At 36.4% G+C, this 22,801-nt stretch overlaps 1 protein-coding gene across 1 annotated transcript; it reads right to left on the reverse strand.

The window, feature by feature from the left end:
• Positions 1 to 6,902: 6,902 nt before the first annotated feature.
• LOC110284637 (olfactory receptor 4C15-like) lies at positions 6,903 to 7,853 on the reverse strand. Its single transcript, XM_021150444.1, has one exon. The coding sequence runs from the start codon at positions 7,836 to 7,838 to the stop codon at positions 6,903 to 6,905; it is 936 nt and encodes a 311-aa protein (XP_021006103.1). The 5' UTR covers positions 7,839 to 7,853.
• Between the last annotated feature and the right edge of the window lie 14,948 nt (positions 7,854 to 22,801).

Genomic DNA, 22,801 nt, shown 5'->3' on the forward strand with positions numbered 1-22,801 from the left:
GCCTTTCCCCCTTGATCACTAATTGAGAAAATGCCTTACAGTTGGATCTCATGGAGACATTTCCTCAACTGAAGCTCCTTTCTCTGTGATAACTCAGCTGTGTCAAGTTGACACAAAAATAGCCAGTACACTATCATTTCCATAATTCAAAATAAATGACACTATTCATACTCGTCATGGTTACTTGGCTTGTTTCACTCTATAAATATGTATTCTGTAATATTGATGAACATCATCTTGTAACTTGAATGTTTTTAAATATTTCTTCAATGTGGTTCTATATCCAACATTAAACAGATATTCTTATAATAAGGATGGTAATAGTATTAACTTCTTTTCCAACACTGAAGCATAACCAATACAAATTTAGTTGCACCAGACAGAAAATCAGATCAAGGTCAAACCTTAACAGAGTAACAAGAAAAGTGAAATTTTACAGTTTTTCTTCTCTTCAGTTTTAAAACAATACCATGTTGAGAAACACCAGAATATTGTTTTGTGTTCCTGACACAGGCTAATTAATAAAAGGCCCTAGGGATGCTAAGGTAGTATTATGACACCAGTTTGTGTTAAAATTTAGAACAAGAGTCCTCTCAAATGCTTGCACAAAAGGTTGATCATCAACCTGTGGCATTAGTGGAAATGACAGAACTTTTAGAAGGTAAATCTTATGCTATAGAAGGAGGTTGTTTCGTGCATATATAACCTTGAAGAACATATGGTTTTTATTGGGTTCTATCTCTATCTATCTATCTATCTATCTATCTATCTAATCTATCTAATCTACCTACATATCTCCATGTTTCAAAAATTAAATAAACCTACTTAACTCTATAATAATTCTTTCAATGTAATTTACTTTTCTGCTATATGCCCAAAGCAAAATAGCCAAGGAAACATTATGGTTAACCTGGTTTGCCATGATGGTAAAATATAAACCAATGTAAGGCTTTAAGTTGTTTGTCTTGGGCATTTTTTCAATGTAATGCAAAGTTTATTGACATGTGCACTTATCAATATATATCCATGCACACACATACGCAATCTGTTCAGGAAAATGAAATTTCTGCTATAATAATACTTTTGTTTGTATTGTCCTTTCAACAAAATCTTGCTGGTATATGCAAATTCTAAACAAGCAAGTGAACAACTTGTTATATAAAAAAAATTTAAATCATTTAAGGAAGAAATTAAAATTTATTTCAGTGGATATAAATATCTCCCATACTCATGGATTGGTAAAATTAACATAGTAAAAATGACATTAGCTGAAATACCCAACAAAGGGTATTTCAAAGGGGAGAGAGAACCTCTACAGGTTCTCAGACCATAGCTATAGGTTAGGCATGGCCCCCGTTTGGGGGATGGCCACCCACCCATCTCAAAAATATTAACCCAGAATTACTGAAGGAAATTCAGGGATAAAGAGTGGAACAGAGACTGAAGGAAAGATCATCCAGAGACTGTCCCACCTAGGTATTGATTCCATCTGCAGACACCAAATCCAGACCCTATTAATGACATCAAGAAGCACTTGCTAACAGGAGCCTAGTATGGCTGTTCCCTGAGAGGGTCTGCTAGAGCCTGATCAGTGCAGATGCTTGCAGCCAACCATCAGATAGAGCACAGGGGACCCCAGTGGAGGTGTTAGGGGTAGGACTGAAGGACCTGAAGGGGTTCACAACCCATAGGAATAACAAGGATATCGACCAATCAGATTCCCCCACCCCAAACCCTGAGACCTAGGGACTAAACCACCAACCATATAGTATACATGGAGGGACCCATGGCTCCAGCTGCACATGTACCAGAGGATAGCCTTATCTAGCATAAGTGGAAAGGGAGGCCCTTGGTCCTCTAGAGGCTTGATGCCCCAGTGTAGGGGAATGCCAGGGTGATGAGGCAGAAGTGGGTGGGTGGGAGCTAGAACACCCTCATAGAAGCAGAGAGGTGATATAGAATAGGGGGGGGTTGAGGAGAGGAAACTGGGAAGGGGTGTAACATTTGAAATGTAACTAAATAAAATAACCAACTTTAAAAAAAGAAAAAATGGCAATTCTACCAAAAAAATACAGATTCAATGTAATCTCCATCAAAATTCCAACACAATTCTACACAAACCTTGAAAGAGCAAGTCTCAGATTGATTTGCAAAACAAACACCTCAGGGTAACTAAAATAATTCTGAACAATTTTTTTAAATTGCTAGGGGTATATCCCTGATTTCAAATTGTATTACAGAATGAATTGGCAAAATAAACAAACAAAAAGAAAACAGATATATTGACCAATGGAATCTAATTGAAGATGCAGACATAGACCCATATACCTATGGACAACTGATTCTGGATAAAGAATACAGAAATACCCACTGGAGCCGGGGAGGCAGCACCTACAACAAATGGTGATGGGTCAAGCTGGATGTCTGCACATAGAAACATACAAATAGAGCTATATGACTTGGCATAAAACTCAAGTTCAAATGGATCAAACTTCTCAACATAAAACCAGACACACTGACCCTGATAGAAGAAAAAGAAGAGAGTGGCATTGAATACATCTGTGAACAGAGCAGTAATAAGGAAGATACTAAGAGCAAAAATTAGTGAGTAGGACTCCATGAAACTTGAAAGCTTCTGTAAGAGAAAAAGATACTGTGGTTCAGAAAAAAATGGCATCTTACAAAATGGGAAATATTTTTACCACCTCCACTTCTAATAGAGGACAAATAGCAAAAATACATAAGAAACTCAAGAAACTAGATGTAAAAAAGTGTGATCTAATTAAAAGGTGAATTAAATCTAAATAGATAGAGATAAATAGAGAAAACTCAAAAGGCTAAGAATCATTTAAAGAAATGATCTGCATCTTTAGCTATCAGGATAATATGAATCAAAAACTACTTACAGAGTCACTCTTCCACTGCTCAGAATGGCTAAGGTCAGTAAAACATTTGACAGATTATACTGGCAAAAACGTGGAATAAGAGGAACAGTCATACATTGATGGTGGGAGTGTAAACTTGTACAGCCACCGTGGAAATCAGTGTGGTGCTTCCTAAGACAGTTTGAAGTCAGTCTACCTCTAGTGACTGGCTAAGGGTTTAGCTCTCTTGTTGATTTTTGGATTGACAGCAACTCTACATTTCTTCCTTGCCTCACATAAACAATCCAATTGTGACAGTGTGGAGAAAGAATACATAATTACAGAAACAAATAAAACATCTGAAAGCAACAAAGAAAGAAAGAAAGAAAGAAAGAAAGAAAGAAAGAAAGAAAGAAAGAAAGAAAGAAAGAAAGAAAAAGAAAGAAATATACTCTCAGATCCAACTATATCACTCTTGGGCTTATATACACTAAGGACACTCAATCTTACCCAAAGGACATTTGCTCAACTATGTTCTTTGTGACTTTATTCATAATAGCCAGAAAGTGGAAATACTTAAATGCCCTCCTCAAAAGAATGCACAAGGAAAATGTATTACATTTATACAATGGGATATTACTCAGCTGTTACAAAGAAATGAAATCATGAAGTCTGCATGCAAATGGATGGAACTAGAAAAACTATTATGAGTGAGGGAAACCAGGTCCAGAAAGATAAATATGATATGTATATTCTTATAAATGGATATTAGCCATTAAGAAAATGACAACCAAGCTTCTGCAACCAATAAATAATATCTGGGTACCTATCCCCATAATATTTGGGGTTGATAGTGGATGGCTTCACTATTTTGTCATGTGTGTACTGAATCATAGCAAATGTCATCAGGGGCTGTAGTGGGGAAAGACGCAAGGGAAACACATGCACATTACAAGAAAGATTTATGAGTCGTATGACCTTCATATGACATAGAATGATATGTTCATAACTGTCTTAGTTAGGATTTCTATTGATGTGATGAAACACCATGATCCAAAAACAAGTTGGAAAGGAAAGGAATTCAATAAATCTTACACTTCTATATGACTGTTTGTCATGTCAAGACAGGAGCGTGATCAAACAGGGTAAGAACCTGGAGTCAGGAGCTTATGCAGAGGCCATGGAAGAGTGCTGCTTACTGGTTTGCTCCTCAAGACTTGATCAGCCTACTTTCTTATAGAACCCAGGACCACCAGCTCAGAGATGACATGAATTGCAATGGGCTAGCCGCCCCTTATCAATCTCTAATTAAGATGTCTTATACACATGCCAGTACCCCAGTATTATGGAAGCATTTTTTCAAGTGAGGTTTTCTCCTTTTAGATGACTTCGGCTCATATCAAGTTGGAAAACAAAACCAAAAAAAAAACAAAAAACAAAAAAAAACCTACTCAACACATTCAGACTTGCTCCTTTCCCAACAAACCACTCTATGGTAGACAACCCACTCTACAAAAGTAAGGTCCTAATTTTAAGCCCAGAAACTATATAATGAATCTAAGTATAATGGTACACTTATAATCACAGAGCTTTGAAAGAAGAGACAGAAGAATCCTTAGGGCTGACTGGCCAGCCAGTCTAACATAATTGGAGAGTTCCTAAGTCAGTGAGAAACCCTAACTCAAGAAAATAAAAAGGATGACTCCTGAGATACAACATTTGGTGCTGACCTCTGTTCTCATACACACCAGTGCACAAGTAATATACACAAATGTATATGCTTATACTTATGTACATGCTCACACACAAACACACAACCATCTCTTGGATTTATTTCATAGGTTTCTTTCATTGACTTACTAACATGATTCAGATGGTTGAATTCTTACTTATCATATACAAGGCCCTGGTTATTTAACAGCACTTCAAAACAATGCACAATGCTCAAAGTCTGAATCTCATCACTTTGAAGATGGATGAAGGATATCAGAATCAAGGACAGACTAAACTAAAATGCTCAAAAAGAATATGGGCTATTTGATACATAATCTCTCTCTTATTCTCCCTTGTGAGTGTGTGTCTGTGTGTGCATGTGGAGAGCGCATAAATGTGTTACTACATGTATACATACATATATCTATATTACATATTGAATAATACACATATATTTTATGTTCAAGAGATTTATATGTCTCCAGACATTTTTAATTTAAACTTTAATTTCAATTGGATATCAATCATTTAAATATTTATAGTAATTGCAATGAACTAATTTAGTGTGAACACAACAAACATAGTATCCAAGAGCTAAAAATATGGCAATCTGTTTTACCATTTTTATTAAAAACTCAGGTTAGAATGAAATGAAAATCTAAATCAGTAGTTGTTATAGAAAGAATTTTGCGAAACCGTTAACTAAACTGGTAGCAATGGACAGTATTGAGCAGATTTACCTCAGTATTTGTTAATTCCAATGAAAGTATTAATGAATTTGTATCCTTGTATATCATCAAAGGGGTTTACACAGAGGGGTGAGAGGATAAATTTATAAGTCAGTGCTTGATTTTAAGCACATGTATATAAATCTTATATTCATCACTATCATGTGGCCTGAATAAGGCTTCATTTTGTTTTATATTTCAAAATGTGAATCCAAAGAATCACAAAACAATTGAACCATAATTAGATTTTTTCATAAATAAACTGATCAAGGGCAAAAATAATTCTTGAAGGGAAAAGATATCTAGAATGCAACCCTGTTAGGAGGAAGAAAGTTGAGGGAGCACTTAAGTGGAGAGGTGAGTCCCATTAGAGACACATGTGTTACATTGTTACTCATCAGTTCATTCATAAAATAAAACAATGCTTAAGATGATTGCTTGGACACTAATCATAATATCTCATGCACTCTTCCTTCTAAATATTGATGAAATTTTATGCCACATTCATTTTGTGGAAGAGTAAAACAAAATGCACTGTTTTGCTTTGAACTGGCATGAAAGGTTGAAGAAAAAAATGGAATGGATTTTTCAGTATTGTTCCCATGTTATATGATAAATTGACATTTCATCAAGGTTGATATAACAAGGAAATTTAGATTTTTTCCCTGAAAATACACTTATTTCAGAAACCACATAGATTACTGAGATTCATAAAATTCAACTATCTTTAATAGTTGATATATAATATGTAACTGAACTGAAAGGTTATTTTACTGATGACTATTCTATTATAACTATTTTCATTTCCATAGTCACAGATAAGTAAAATAAAGTGACCAAGAAAAGTTAAATGACCCCTACTCTAAACTGACATTTTCGGTTTTGGTGCTCTGGATCCTGTGTTACTATGGTAATAGAGGAAATCAGGTCATTCCATTTCCATGTTGATAGTATAAAGTTTGCTCAAGTGTTCACTTTCTAATACTTGATTAAGAAGTACTCACCCCTGATTTTTTTAATGGAATCTACCCCTAGCCATTTCCATATAAATCTACCCTAATCCATTTCCATATAATTCCACATGTGTCACCAGAGGAATATGCTCAACATATTTAATCAAATTGTATTTCTCAACAGTTTCAATATTAAGCTCACACAGTGTAGCTGCTGGTGCTAAGCCCACACTAAATGTTGGCATCATATGGCACAAAAAAGCTGAGGTTCTGTGAGTGCTCTGCTGACCACCTGTCCTGAATCCTGGCTATTTTCAGGAGTCAGTGAAATCTTCAAAATGTTTTGGCATATTGTGTGGTGTGGAGTGAATATCAAATAACCAGATACATCTATTCTTTCCCTCTTTTTTTCTTAAATTACTACACTATAAATAGAAAGCACAAATGTCAAAGCTTTTTAATATACACTTGAAAATAACAAGTTGCCAGCTAAGAATTGATACTCAAAATAACATGAACACATCATTTTTGACTCTTTTAAAGATGGTTTGCTAGTGCCAGACATAATCTATTCTATAAAAATGAAATCCCTGAATGTTTTTATCAAAATCATTTTGACTTCTTTACAGACATCTTTCGATCTCTCACTTTTCATCAGAAACCAACATCAACCTCTTCCACACTTTCTTCATAGCGTTTTTCATGTCCTTATTCCGAAAAGTGTAAATCACAGGATTGAGTAAGGGAGTTAGGATAGTATAAAATATCGCCACCATTTTATCAAAGGAGAAAGCAGATGGAGGACGTGCATATATAAATATACATGGGACAAAGAACAAAACCACAACTACAATGTGGGATCCACATGTGGAGAGAGCTTTCCATCGCCCTTCAGAGCTGTGGGCTCTCAGAGAGAACAGGATGACACCATAGGAGACCAGCAAAATAGAGAAGATTATGATGCAGATAGACCCACTGTTGGCAACCACTAAAAGGCCAAAGATATGTGTATCAGTGCAGGCAAGTTCCAGTAATGGGAACAAGTCACACATGAAATGATCGATGACATTGGGTCCACAGAAGGGCAATTGCAACATGAAGATAATTTGTATGATAGAATGCAAGAAGCCCCCTGTCCATGCTATCCCCATAAGTGTGCCACAGAGCCTCCAGTTCATGATGGAAGAGTAGTGCAAGGGCTTGCAAATTGCTACATAGCGGTCATAGGCCATGGCTGTCAAGACAATAACTTCTACTGCTGCAAGGAAGTGCTCAGCAAATAACTGCATCATACATCCTTCAAAGGAGATAGTTTTCTTCTCATACAGGGAGTCCACAACCATCTTTGGTGTGATGACAGAAGAGAAGCATGCATCCAATAGGGACAAGAATGCCAAAAAGAAGTACATGGGGCAGTCTATCAGTGCTGGGCTACAGACAATGGTCACCACAATTATCATGTTGCCCCCAACAGTTGCAATGTAGACAAATAAAAATACAATAAAAACTATTTTCTGGATTTTAGGATTCTGTGAAAGTCCAAGGAATATGAATTCTGTTACAAAACTCTGGTTTTGCATAATTTCAAGAAGAATATGAAGTAAACTGAGTTCATGTGAACCTGTAATTATTAGGAGACAAGTTTCGAATAAGATTATGTTATCAACAAATTAGGGTAGCGGTAAACACAAATTTTTGAGTGAGAACAGAAAAAGAAAACAGTGCTTTGCCCAACATATGTACATACATACTACACTAAAAAAATTGAACAGGATATATATTCATTTATACAGAATGAATAATAGGTAGACAAACTTATGATAAGCATAAATATAATAATAGTAATTAAAGAATAGCCCATGACTTAGAAAGGAGGATTACAGAATGTGTTGAAAGGGGTAAGGCAGATAAGTGTGGGAATAATATTCATAAGGTATATATGTTTAAACTTGGTTTTAAGGAAAGAAAAAAGTCACTTCCTGGAGGCAGTTATTGAAAATTGTGTAGAATTAAAGTACTGGCTATTTTTAATCTATAAAACACAATACATGTTTTGACCTAGTAACTTCCTGAAGTAGAATAATTAAAAGCACTGTGAAACCATTTCCATGTTATACATATAGAGAAAACACTGTGTATTAATCATGTCTCCAATATTCTTGGAATGAAACACAGATGAATATTCTTTCATGTCTGATCAGAACACTCACCTTACAGCAGAATGGCAAAATATATTGTAAAATCAATCGAAAATCTTCATCATATTTCAAATTGTCTTCAACATCTAAGGGTAATTGGAATGTCAAATGAGTTAATTTGTTGTTAAAAGTTATTCAGACCTACAGGAAATATTTGTTTCTATTTGTAATATGATTGCTGAAAGTGCCAATTTCCTTTTAATTCATCAAGAGATGATACAAATTAAGCAACTGCTAGGAACTCAAGTTACAATAAGTTGTGTGTTTATTATTATTTGTTATTATTTTTATTATTATATTGTTATTTCTTGGTGAAAATTTTAGTAAGAGGTGCTACGCTCAAAATAACAAAAGGTGCTTAACCTAGTATTTTTACACAGACTTTCTGGTTCTAAAATACAAGGTCCCTCCTTTGGGATAAGCATAGAAGAAAGGTAATTCATCTTTTCAGACAAGAGTTATGGAGTAGGCTTGGTGTTCCTACGATCTACTTCCAGATAAAAAATAAAGCATCTTATTATTTTGTTGATATGTGATAGACACATCTTGACCAAGATAACAGAAGAAATGGCAGAAAGTTAAAAGTCACTATTCCAATCTGCCTCATAGACAAATTGGCAATAATCACATAAGTAAAAAAGAGAAACTGTAGGCAGAATGTTTGAGTCTTGAAACATTATATTTGCCAATTATTTATGTAATGTTGCTCTTGTTAATGGAAACAAAATTATTCAAGATATTATTTGAAACTTATAAGACTTTCCTCTAGCAATAATATTTGTAAATAGCTTTCCTGCTCTACTACAAGGTTTATTAAAAAAATCAAATGTGAAAATATGAAAGCACAACTCACAATAAAATGTCCTTACAGATTCAAGGTATAATTCATCTCTTTAAAATTAGCTTCCTTAGTTGCAGATAGTTTTTCTATAAGACCACCAGATTCATATTTCAGCTCTTGATTGAATTTTCCACAGGTTGAACTGTCTGAGTCCTATTTTGTGTAGAAATCTGAAATATTAATGAAACTATTTTTATGCTTATATATTTATATATGTATTACATATAGTTTTATTTACATATATTTATATATGTACAAATGTTTAGATATGAATTTGTTAATATATTTCAATAAAAGAGTATATGTATAGATATATACCAAATTATATATATATATAGAGAGAGGGGGGGAGGGAGAGAGAGAGAGAGAGAGAGAGAGAGAGAGAGAGAGAAGTTATCTTAAGAAATGACAGTCAGCTAACACATTATTGCATGATTATAGAACAGAGCACAGCTATTTGCTTTTGCCTTAAAGCATCAATTCTCATGTGCTCTCAACTGAAGTTCTCACTACTGCCTGTAACCAAAGCTCCCCCACCTTTTTTGTTTGTTTGTTTGTTTTTTGTTTTTTCCAGACAGGGTTTCTCTGTGTAGCCCTGGCTGTCCTGGAACTCACTCTGTAGACCAGGCTTTTTGGCTTGGCTTTCTTTTTTTTCTTTTTCTTTCTTTCTTTCTTTCTTTCTTTCTTTCTTTCTTTCTTTCTTTCTTTCTTTCTTTCTTTCTTTCTTTCTTCCTTCCTNTCTTTCTTTCTTTCTTTCTTTCTTTCTTTCTTTCTTTCTTTCTTTCTTTCTTTCTTTCTTCCTTCCTTCCTTCCTTCCTTCCTTCCTTTCTTCCTTTCTTTCTGTCTTTCTTCTTTCTTTCCTTCCTTTCTTTCTTCCTTTCTTTCTTTCTTTCTTTCTTTCTTTCTTTCTTTCTTTCTTTCTTTCTCTCTTTCTTTCTTTTTAAACCAAAGCCCCTTATGTATTCACCAGTTATACCTGAAAGAAGAACAGGGTAAAAAATACCTTATAGTCTTATTAGATCAGAAAATAAGCATTATAATAATGTAAAAATATCATGAAATAATTTAACACTGGCCAGTTTAACCTCAGAAAAAGGAACAAGAAAAAAGAAGAAAAAGAAAGAAAACTCATGACAAGTAAAAAGATCACAGAGCATTATTCATGTTAATATTACAATGAGTGTCCAATGAATACACATTTATAGAAAAGAACTCATTATGTTCTAGAAGAATCTAATGCCAACTCAATCCAAACTATCCATTATGTACCGTATTAGTTCAAGTCCTTCAAATTTGATAAGACTCAGATTTCAGTTCGGCTAATGAGTTTGATCACTAGAATAGACACTAGTTTTCATGTGAGAATAATATATAGACACCTATGGAGTCTGGAATCCAGTGGAAGCAGATAGCAAATTCTGAGACACAGTTGTTGCATCCAGACACATAGAAAAGACATATTAGTTTAAATTCTTATTTTTGTATGAGAAAGCTTTATGAGTGCTTTACTTCATACTCATTAACATGTAAAATATTTTGTCATAATCACAGTAAAAAATAGCATTTTATTTAAATACAAATGCATTTTAACACCCTTGATAATTATCAGGTTCAGTACTCTAGCTCACAGACCTACCACATATTTTACTGGTTAACATAGCCTTATTTTACAAAGAAAAACAAATTACATAGGAAGCTATAAAACAAAATCAAATCTTGATATTAATCTAGAATAATGTAACTAGTATTTTTCAATAATCACTACCCTTCCCAAAGAACAACAAAATTTTGATGCACGTATTAATTAGGTATGGCCTACAGCTGTGGTTCTCTACCCGTAGATCCTGACCCACTTGGTGGCCGAATGATCTTTTATAAGCATCACCTAAGACTGTTGGAAAATGCAGATATGTATGGTAAGAACCATAACAGTAGCAAAATTACAGTTATGAAGTAGCAACAAAAATGTTTTTTTTTTTTTATGATTAGTGGTCACCATAACATGAATAATGCTCTTAAAGTGTCACATTAGGAATCTTGAGAACACTGGCCAACAGTCATAGATTCTCAGAAAAGTGCTTGCTGTACAAATATGAACGTATCAGAGTCCAGATTCACAACCTAGGCATGTCTTCTTCCCCCATGATTGTCAGAGAGTGACAGGCTAATTCTTGGAGCTGGCTTACCAACCACACCTCTGTACAGGCAAGCTTCAGATTAAGTGAGAAATACTGTTTCAAACACATATTAAGGTAGACAGTACTTAAAGAAAACACATGACATCAACCCAAGGCCTCCACATATAGGTATGCACATGTGTAGGTACACCTACACATTCACACAAGAACATGTGGATAAACAGTGAGTAGAAGGCGAAGAAAGAGGGGGGAGAAAAAAAGAAAAGAAAGTAGTGAAGAAGAGAGAGAAAGAAGAGAGAGAGACAGAGAGAGACACAGAGAGAGAGAGATAGAGAGACAGGGATAGAGAGACAAAGAGAAAGGACAGCATTTGGGGACTAGTTTAGAAAACAGGGGAAATCCCATAATCAGCCTCCAAACGCTGACACCATTGCACACACTAGCAAGATTTTGCTGAAAGGACCCTGATATAGCTGTCTCTTGCGAGGCTATGCTGGGGCCTAGCAAACACAGAAGTGGATGCTCACAGTCAGCTATTGGATGGATCACAGGGCCCCCAATGGAGGAGCTAGAGAAAGTACCCAAGGAGCTAAAGGGGTCTGCAACCCTATAGGTGGAACAACAATATGAACTAACCAGTCCCCCCCCCCCAGCTCGTTTCTCTAGCTGCATATGTATCAGAAGATGACCTAGTTGGCCATCATTGGGAAGAGAGGCCCCTTGGTCTTGCAAACTTTATATGTCTCAGTACAGGGGAACAACAGGGCCAAGAAGTGGGAGGGGGAGGAGAGGGGGGATGGTTTGGGGGACTTTTGAGGTAGCATTGGAAATGTAAATGAAGAAAATACCTAATTTTTAAAAAAGGAAAAAAACAGGAAATCAGCTGGATTTAGGAATAGGAGACAGTGATATAAATATTATATTACCCTGTGTATAAGCACTCATAAGTATATGTAAATTACTCTTATATAAATTGCTGAAAATAATGTGAAATTAAACAATTAATTAAATAGAAAACATAAATAATATACATAGAAGTAGAAATTTGGCTCAATATAAATTTTGATATTTAGTTAGGAAAATATATTTGTTTATTTCTTAATGATGACAAATATGTCACAGTGGTATATGATGACACTTTCAAATGAAGCTCAGTGGGAATGTACTAGAATGTTATCATATTCATGTTCCTCAAAAATTAGTAAAAATAAACCACTGAAGAGAAAACTTAAAATGTCCTTATTTTCTATGAGCAAAAAAACCCAGCAATAGTGGGGAAAAAATGGCCATCAGTCTGAAAGAGATAAAGCAAGGTTATATGGGAGAGCTAGGAGAAATGAAAGTGGGAGAGTTATAAAATCCCCCAAAATAAAAACTATAATTTTTTTAAAAATTACTAAATATTAATATTGCCTAATATCAGGTATCGGTGAAAATCTACTCCACTTCAAAATCCTTGGTTCTAAAGAGGTTATGGGTATAATTCTTCATAAAAACATTCTGAAAAGTGTCAATCCCAAAGCACAAGTGAGTATCAATGTCAGTATTACTTACCCAGTGCCTGCATATGCAAACTGATGTAACGATTTAACCAATGATATATCCCTGTAAAATCATAGTTTATTATGCTGACTATGAAATATACGTTCATCTAAATAGTCCTTTTAGAAAATGTATCAGTATATAATTCCAAGATCAAAGACATCTTTGTATTCTTCATAATAATAACCCAAATTCTCTAATTTATACTAGAGTTAAAATGAGATAGGGAAATTTCATATCTGATTATGATTCTGTGTCACAGATACATTGAAAATGGAAATATCTTTTTTTTTTTTTTTTTGGTTTTTTGAGACAGGGTTTCTCTGTGTAGCCCTGGCTGTCCTGGCACTCACTTTGTAGACCAGGCTGGCCTCGAACTCAGAAATCCGCCTGCCTCTGCCTCCCGAGTGCTGGGATTAAAGGCGTGCGCCACCACGCCCGGCTATGAAAATGGAAATATCTTAAGCATTCAATAACAGTGATTTCTAATCAAACAAGAATTTTGAAAATATATTTCAAACACATAAATATTGCTGTAACTAAGAAAAAAATAACTGAACATCTTGTTTGAAGTGGCTTTTAGATTAAATTCCTTAAACCCATCCTATTTTGATCTAAGATTATTCTATTTGATAATAATGAAAAACTATTTCCTATGAGTGTCAATAAACAGGCATCTTTCCATGTCTGTCTGGGACATGTGCTCCCTTCGGATTAGTAATTGTCACTCTCTCTTTTCACTGTTGTACTTTAGATTTCCCTAAATGGGCAGCTTTAGTGCTTCATTAGTTATGAAATGTACTGCCCTCTTTCTCCTTTTCTCTCCTTCCTAAGGGTGTCTGAATTCTCTATTTTCCTTCTCTTAATAATTTATATACCTTTTAGGAGACAATGTGATGCCTTAAACACCAACCTAGTTCAGAACATCGGCAGCTTCACATTCTGAACAGTTCTGGGGTGAGGACCTAGTGGTGTTTATGATCCCAGTCACTGCAGAATGGGAGAATTAAGAGGACATGATGAAACCAACAGCTTGAGTCACTCTGATATTTAGTGTTCTCCATGCTGTATGTCAGTATGTGGTTGTGGATAGAGCACATTTTATGTCCTCTAGCAATAACTACATAGGGTAGAGCATCTCTTCTGTCTATGATTCTGCCAATATACTTTATACAGTCTCAAAGCATACTAAATTTATTTTAAAAAATAGAGTGATGTAAACATTAGTATACTAGACCAATGAGATTGTGTTTGTAACACTTAAAGTCCTACTTAGATACAATAGAAAATGTTCATTTAGTGAATTTCTAGTTTGTCTGATTTCAAGCTAAAAGAAACATTTTTATTTGTAACAAATAAAGAGCTTTTTACAAACATGGTTAGAAGAAATTTTACAAAAAGGAGAAGAAATAAAATATGGAGGGAAGAAAGGAAGGAAGAGGAAGGAAAAGGGAAAGAAGGAAGGAAGGAAGGAAGGAAGGAAGGAAGGAAGGAAGGAAGGAAGGAAGGAAGGAAGGAAGGAAGGGGAGAGGGGCAGAGGAAAGTAAGGAGGGAGGAAGAAAGGAAGGAAGAGATAAAGAAATTAAGCAGTTTTCACTCTGACATCTGTTACACTTGACACTTACAAAATGCTGTCCTCTGAGCTCCACATGTCCATTTCATTCCTGTTTGTATCCATTGTGGTTGGTCAGACAGGCCATGCTAAAGATGGAGAATCTACACACCAGAGTTCATGTAAATCTCACACAAACAGTTACAAAATCAAAGGCCCATAACTACATTAAATATAGTAGCCTGTCCACAGCATGTAAACTTTAAATCAGCTTGTCATAGTTTAAAAATCATCTCTGGAAATGAAAGGGAGGTGTCTTATATAACAACTCTGTGTAAAATCTGAAGATAGCCTCCTCTCTGTGGAGACTTCTGTTTGATGGTAACCAAAATACTGTGTTTGATCCCCCCCCTTCCTCTTCCTTCTAAGAGAGAGAAGAAGGGCAGCTGTGAGGTGCAGATGGGAATATCTCCATCCTTTTTCTAGTGCTGTCTCCACATGACCTCAGATAAAGGAAAACAAAGGAACCAAACTTTCATCCTTGATTTCATCTGGACTTTATAAAGAAGTATCTCTGAGAGGTCGTGAAGCTGTGAGAGTCATTCCTATCTCCCCTGGGTTTGTAAAAAGCTGGCAGTACTGGTTCCCAAATACATTCTGGTCTGTCTTTTACTTGATTATTACTAATCATTTAGTAACTCACTGCCAAATAAGAGATTTTAATTTATTGTAATTTTTTTCTTGAGATTATATTTGGTAATGCTTTAAAATCTTATAAAGTTCAGGACTAAAATACTTTGCACAGGAGATGGGATATAGCATCTCAGAAGGATTCTACATAAAGTCTTGTGTACCTGCCAAACCTAAGATCTCAGATCTGTGTGATAAACTGCCCAACCACTCATAAAAATATATATAATGTTTTGAAATTAATTTTTATGTGAAATATGAATGAACTGAGAAATGTGGATGCTAGAACTTCTTTTAAATATAAAATATTAAAATAATAAATATATGGAGATATATAAATTAATTATGAATTATTTTTCTCTATAAAATTATAGTGGAGGATAAATAACTTAAAACAGATGAAACAGTTGCTAAAGCTGCAGAATTTTCTCATTTCTTTTTATCGAAAAGGTGATGTGAAAGACCTGTTTATTATAAGAAAATATCATTGAAACTCGTATTGAGAGCCTGTGTTACCACATGCTAGTAACATCAACTGATGGGAAGCAAAGATTGGAGAAACTCTACAAGTTTTATGTCAGCCTGAGTTAAATCACAACTTCCAGATAAGCCAGGGCTGCCTAGAAAGATGATTTATCAAACAAAGAAGATGACTCAGTTCATGAAGTTTGCAATCAAAACTTGAAAACCTGAGTTCGATACCTGAGAATGACATGGTTGAAGGAAACAACTGATCCTCTAAAGATTCCTTTGATGTCCCAAAATACCATGGCATATATTCACATACAACATACACTCACTGGATGAAATATATATGCATACATATACACACATGTATAGAGGAATTTTTAATCCAGCAACATTGCTATTCTGGTAAGGGATTACATCCTAAAGCCAACGAAGAAAGAGTAAGCATATATCTGAGTTCAAGTTTTAAAAAAAAAATAAAAGCAGAAGTAAAAAGAAAAGTCCAGGTATGGAGGTACCTGCTCTTAATTGGAGTACTCAAGAGACAGGGACATGCAGATCTGAGTTCTGGTCCACCAGTTCAGTGAGTGAGTCTAGTCCCTGAGTTGAGAGGCAGTGCAGTAGAGAGGAGTTTATGGCTGTTCAGTTCATGGAGTTCAGAGGTGGGTTTTACAGGGACAGTTTCACAGGCAGGTTGCAGAGAGACAAAGCTAGACACAGGCGAAGACAGAATGATCCAGAAAAAGAGAAGAAGTGAGATTACAACCGATTGCTAGAGTTAGTCTGATGCCAAGCAGAGCAATTCAGTAAGAATCTGAGAGAAGACAGATTGAATCATTCATCTTGGAGAGTTTGAGCTAGAAAAGCTGAGTTAAACCAGCTAGTCAAATCAAAAAGAACTAGAAAGGATGAACTTATTCAGCAGTAAGCCTCCAAGAAGACAATTCTATCAGTCAAATAAAGGTTACTCTTACACACCACAGATTATATAGATAGGTGATAGTTGATAAAGATAGATGATAGGTGAAAGATAGAGGATAGACAGACAGACAGATAGATATCATTCTAAGTGAGGTAACCCAATCACAAAAGAAGTCACTTGATATGCATTCACTGATAAGTGGATATTAGTCCAGAAACTTAGAATACCCAAGATACAATTAGCAAAACGCAAGAAAATTAACAAGAAGGAAGAGCAATGTTTGAATACTTCATTCCTCCATAGAATAAGGAACAAAATACCCATGGAAGGAGTTGCAGAGAAAAAGTTTGGACCTAAGATGAAAGGATGGACCATCCAGAGACTACCCCACCCGGGGATCCACCCCATAAATAGCTAACAAACGTAGACACTATTGAATATGCCAGCAAGATTTTGCTGAAAGGACCCTGATATAGCTGTCTCTTGTGAGGCTATGCCAGGGCCTGGCAAACACAGAAGTGGATGCTCACAGTCAGCTATTAGATGGAACACAGGGCTCCCAATGGAGGAGCTAGAGAAAGTACCCAAGGAGCTGAAGGGGTCTGCAACCCTATAGGTGGAACAGCAATATGAACTAACTAACCAGTACCCCTAGAGCTCGTGTCTCTAGCTGCATATGTAGCAGAAGATGTCCTAGTCGGCCATCATTGGGAAGAGAGGCCCCTCGGTATTGCAAACTTTATATGCTCTAGTACAGAGGAACGCCAGGGCCAAGAAGTAGGAGTGGGTCGGTAGGGGAACAGGGCAGGAGGAGTGAATAGGGAAATTTTGGGATAGCATTTGAAATGTAAATGAAGAAAATATCTAATAAAAATTGAAAAAAGAATTAAGATATGTGTGATACATTCTTTTACCTGAAAATATGGTGTGTCTTAACATAGAAGAATCATCTAATATGACTCATATATAAGTTAGACTGGCATTTGTCAGAATATCTCTTACCAGTCAGATGCTAACACTTTCTGTATCCCTGAATCTCCATTCAAACAGCATGTAGTGTCTTCTATTTTACTTTTTGCCCAATTTTGCTTAATCATCTGTTCTCTTGTCTATTGAAAATATTACAGAGTGTAATAAAATACAATTGGTATTTGTAAATGAGTGAAAGATTATAAGAATGTTTTTTAAATAGGTATGAAATTTGGGGTGATATTTCACATTCAAATAAAAAATGTTTAAAAGATATCACAACAACAATAACAGAAACAAAGAAAAAAATGAGTGATATGTGGGTGAAATTTTAGATGAAAACCTAGGGTTTTTTTTTTTTTTCAAATTTATCTAGGATCTGGTGAGATAGGTCACTATGTGCAGGCACTTGTCACCAAATCTTATGGTCTGGATGCAGATGGTGGAAGGAGATAAATACTTCCCACAAGTTGTTCTATGAACTCTATTACATGACATGGCATGCCTCCCTCCCCATCAGGCACACTGCAATAATTTTTATATACTTTTAACTAAAATATAACTTTAAAGTCTAATAGAATATATTCAATATTTCATGGATTCCCACATGTGTGCCTCAATGAAAGGATGGATATATAAAATGTTGTTCATTTACACTATGGAATACTACTCATTTATTAAGAAGAAGGACATCGTGAATTTTGAAGGCAAATTTGGTGTAACTAGAAAATATCATCCTGAGTGAGATATCCCAGACCCAAAAGGACATGTATGGTACTTACTCACTGATAAGTGGATATTAGCCATAAACTACAAAAAAATTCATGATACAACCCATATACCCAAAGAAGTTAAACAGGAAGGAAGGCCCAAGCAGGCATACCTGAATCACACTTAGAAGAGTATATTTCTGATGCTCACCCTCTCAGAAGAAAATGGAAGAAGGGAAGGGGGAGGTGGTCTGTGAGGGTGGGGCCAAGAGGGGGCAGCATTTGAGATATAAACAAATAAATACTCATAAGAGGCAGAGTGAGGGAAGAAAGTGAGTGGGAGAGGGGAGGGGAGCAGGTGTGGGTAGAGACAGAAGACAGGTACAGAGGTCCAAGAGACTGAGTGGAAATCTGCAGCTGCTGGTGATGGGGGAAATCTTTAGGAAGTCCCAGAAACCTGAGATGGGAGAGGCTCCCAGGAGTCAGTGCAGGTGACCTTAGCCTAGATGCCTAACAGTGGGAACATACTACCTGAAAAGAATACCTCCTGTAACCAGGCAGGACTCCCAGTGAAAGGATAAAGACATCAAGCACCCATAAAACTTTTGACCCAAAAATTGTCCTATCTAAAGGGACAAATATGAGAAGAGACTAAAGGAATGACCACCCAATAACCTGCCCAACTTGAAGCCTGTTCCATGGGCAAGTACTAATTTCTGACATTATTAATGATTCTGTTAAGTTTGCAGTCAGGAGCATAGGATAACTGTACTCTGAGAGGCTCTGTCCAGCAGCTGACTGAAACAGATGCAGTTAACTTAAACATCAGATGGAGGTCAGGGATTCCTATAAAAGAGTTGGTAGAAGGATCAAAGGCCCTAAATAAGATGGTAAACCAACAGGAGGCCAACAGTAAACTAACCTGGATCTATGAGAGCTCTTAGAGACTGAATCATCAACCAAAGAACACACATGAACTGGAATGATGCCCCCCCAGCACATAAGTAGCAGTCATGAAGTTCATTCTCCATGTAAGGCCACCCACAACTGGAACAAAGGCTCTCCTTAAAGCTGTAATCTGACTGCCACCACATCTCTTCTCCAACAGAGCTGCCTTTTGTGGCCTCAGTGGGAAAGGATGCACCTAATGTGGCAGAGACTTGATGTTCCAGGGAAAGAGAATACTAGGGGCAGATAGGCTATCTATGAATAAATAAATAAATAAATAAATAAATAAATAAATAAACAAATAAACAAATAAATAAATAAATAAATAAATAAATAAATTTGAAATAGAAATAGCTATAAAAATAAAATAAAATCCCTTTATGAAAATCTTAAATTAATAAAACTTTCTTAAAGATAGAAGACTGTATTCTCATTTTCTAGTGAAGATATTATAAAATTAGATGAAAGATATTGAAGAAACATACAAGAGAAAACTTGTGTTATTTGGAGAAAACATGGCTTAATAGAACACCCATTTAATTATAAAGGCTTTGACAAGAAAATGATCTGGGTATGAGAAGCTAGGAAGGCTTTTAGAGAAGACAGACTAAAAGTGGCTTCTATTTCTGTAATAGATATGGAAATAATAGGCTAGAGTACAGGAAAGGTCACCAGCCATTGTGCTATGACCAATGTGAGAGTAGAACTCTCCTGGTTTAAGAAGAACAGCAATTATTAGGATTGAGTGGAGAATGGTTGAAGAAAAGCTGTATAAAAGAGCTATTAGGTGTCAGAAGGTGGCACAGGACTAGGGAGCTGTGAGAATCTTGGTATCTCAGTCATAGCACTGGGAACCATAGTCACCACTGTTTTATATATCTGAAAGTAGCACTGAAGTCCATCACTGGGAAGAGAGGCCCCTTGGTATTGCAAACTTTATATGCCTCAATACAGGGGAATGCCAAGGCCAAGAAGCGGGAGTGGGTGGGTAGGGGAGCAGGGCGGAGGGAGGGTATAGGGAACTTTCGGGATAGCATTTGAAATGTATATAAAGAAAATATCTAATAAAAAATATCTGGTTTTCTGTACAATTTTCTTATGTAGAGACTCAAAAGTAATCCCAATAAAGGCCTGGGGGATCTATTATATGATTCTAGCATAGAACTTTGATAACTATATTTATGAAATCTTAGCTAAGTTTTCATCTTCATGAACTGATAATTTTCAAAATGTGATCACATATGGATCTCATTTTTTATTTTAATTAAATCAAATTAATTAATTAATTAACATCTGAAATGAAGTTCCTAGTTCCTCCTGTCCTCCCACTCCTCTCCCTTATTCCTCTCTTCCACTCCTCCTCCCTTTCTGTACAGAAAAGGGGAGGCCTCTTATGAATATCAACAGGCCTTGCCATATCAAGTTGCATTAAGGTTAGACTCATCTTCTATTGAGGCTAGACTAGGTAGAACAACAGGGAAAAAGGATTCAAAGGCATGAATCAGAGTCAGAGATGGTCTCTGCTCTCCCTTTAGGAATCCCACATGAAGTCCAAGCTACACATGTATGCTCTCTAGGTCAAATGTTCAGTCTCTGCGTTTCCGTATTGGGCCAGTTAGCTGACTGTGCAGGCTCTCTTGTGGTATCCTTGACCTTTCTGGCTCTTACATTCCTTCCTCTCTGTCTTTCACAGCATTGCTCAAGCTCCACCTAATATTTGATTGTGGGTCTCTGCATCTGTCTCCATAAGTTGCTGGATGAAAATGGTGATGGTTATGCTAGGCTCCTCTCTGCAAGTATGGCAGATTACCATTAAGAATGTCAGAGGTAGACTTCCTCTCATGGCATGGATATCAAGCTGGACCAGTTTTTGGCTGGCCATTTCCTCAGTTTCTGCTCCATTTTTACCCTCGCACATCTTGTAGGCAGGGGACAAAGTGTAGATTGAAGGTTTTGTGCCTGGGTTAGTGTTCCAATCTCCTATTGAAATCTTGCCTTTTTACCAGTTCAAGCTTGATAACCCCATTTCTAGGAGTTGTAGCAATAATAAACCTCATAGATTCCTAGGAATTTCCATCTCCCTAAGGTTCTAGCTTGTCCCAGAGATCCACCCCCAAATTACAAGTCTTTCCCTATATTCTCTTCTGTCCCCCCCCCCCACCTCATTGCTGCTGTTCCTATCCCCAGCCCTTCCCAAATCTAGTCCTCTGGCCATTCACCACCTGATACTCATTCTACTTTTCCTTTTGAGTGAGATTTATGTGTCCTTCTTGAGCCCTCCTTGTTACTTATCTTCTTTGGGTCTATGGATTGTGACATGGCTGTATTTTACTTTACAGCTAGTGTCCACTTATAAGTGAGCGCATAGCATACTTGTATTTCTGACTCTGGGTTACCTCACTCACGGTTATTTTTTTTCTACTTTCATCTTTTTGCTTTCAAATTTCATGATGTATTGTTTTTAACAGTTAAGTAATACTCCATTTTGTAAATGTGCCAAATTTTTGTATTCATTCTTCTGTTGAGGGACATCTAGATTGTTTTCAGTTTCTGGCTATTACAAATAAAGCCCCCATGGATATAGTTGAGCAATTGTCCTTGTGGTATGGTGCTGCATGCTTTGGGTGCCCAGGGGTGGTACACCTGTGACTTGAGCTCGATCTAATCACAGCTTTCTGAGAAACTGCCAAATTGATTTCCAAATTTGGAATTCCCATCAGCAATGGAGAAGTGTTCTCATTGCTCCACACCCTTGCCAGCTTGAACTGTCACTTAAGGGTGCCTGCCCTACCTGAGGATCCATGCCATATACAGTTACCAAACCAAGACACTTGTGGATGCTAAGAAGTGCATGCTGACGGGAGCCTTATATAGCTGTCTCTTGGGAGATGCTGCCAGAGCTTGAAAAATACAGAGGTGTATGCTCATAACCAACCATTGGACTGAGCATAGAGTCCCCAATTGGGTCCTCAATAAAGGAGTTAGAGAAGGACTGAAGGAGCTAAAAGGGTGTGCAATCCCATAGGAAGAACAACAATATCAACCAGCCAGAACGCCCCCCCCCCAAAGATTCCAGGGACTAAACCACCAACCAAGGAGAGACCCATGGCTCCATCTGAGTATGTAGGAGAGGACAGCTTTGTTCTGCATCAATGGGAGAAGAGGCCGTTGGTCCTGTGAAGGCTCGATGCCCGAGTGTAAGGTAAATAGAGAGCAGGAAGGTAGGGGTGGATGGGTGGGTAGGGGAACCACGCTCACAGAAGCAGGGGAGGAGGGATGGGATAGGAAAGTTTTTGGGGAAAGGAAGAAAATTGGATAACATTTAAAATGTAAATAAAGAAAATATCCATTTTTTTTAAAAAAGGAAAACAATATGAAAATTTTGTCTGTCACTCAAGAGTGAGATATTTCATTTAAAATTCTTCAATACTAAACACCGTGATGGATTTTTTCCAACAAGTTTTTATCAGAAAAATATATGTTCAGAAGCTGAGAAACTTTATTTACATTTCATATAACCCCTACTTGATATATGCTTTTCTGAACCTTCTGTAAAGGACAAATT

This window comes from Mus caroli, chromosome 2 (genome assembly GCF_900094665.2).
Source record: "Mus caroli chromosome 2, CAROLI_EIJ_v1.1, whole genome shotgun sequence".
Classification (NCBI taxonomy): Eukaryota; Metazoa; Chordata; class Mammalia; order Rodentia; family Muridae; genus Mus; species Mus caroli.

Bases quoted from the DNA above. Each gene is read 5' to 3' on its own strand.
- LOC110284637 (XM_021150444.1), bottom strand. From the start codon at position 7,838: ATGCAAAACCAGAGTTTTGTAACAGAATTCATATTCCTTGGACTTTCA.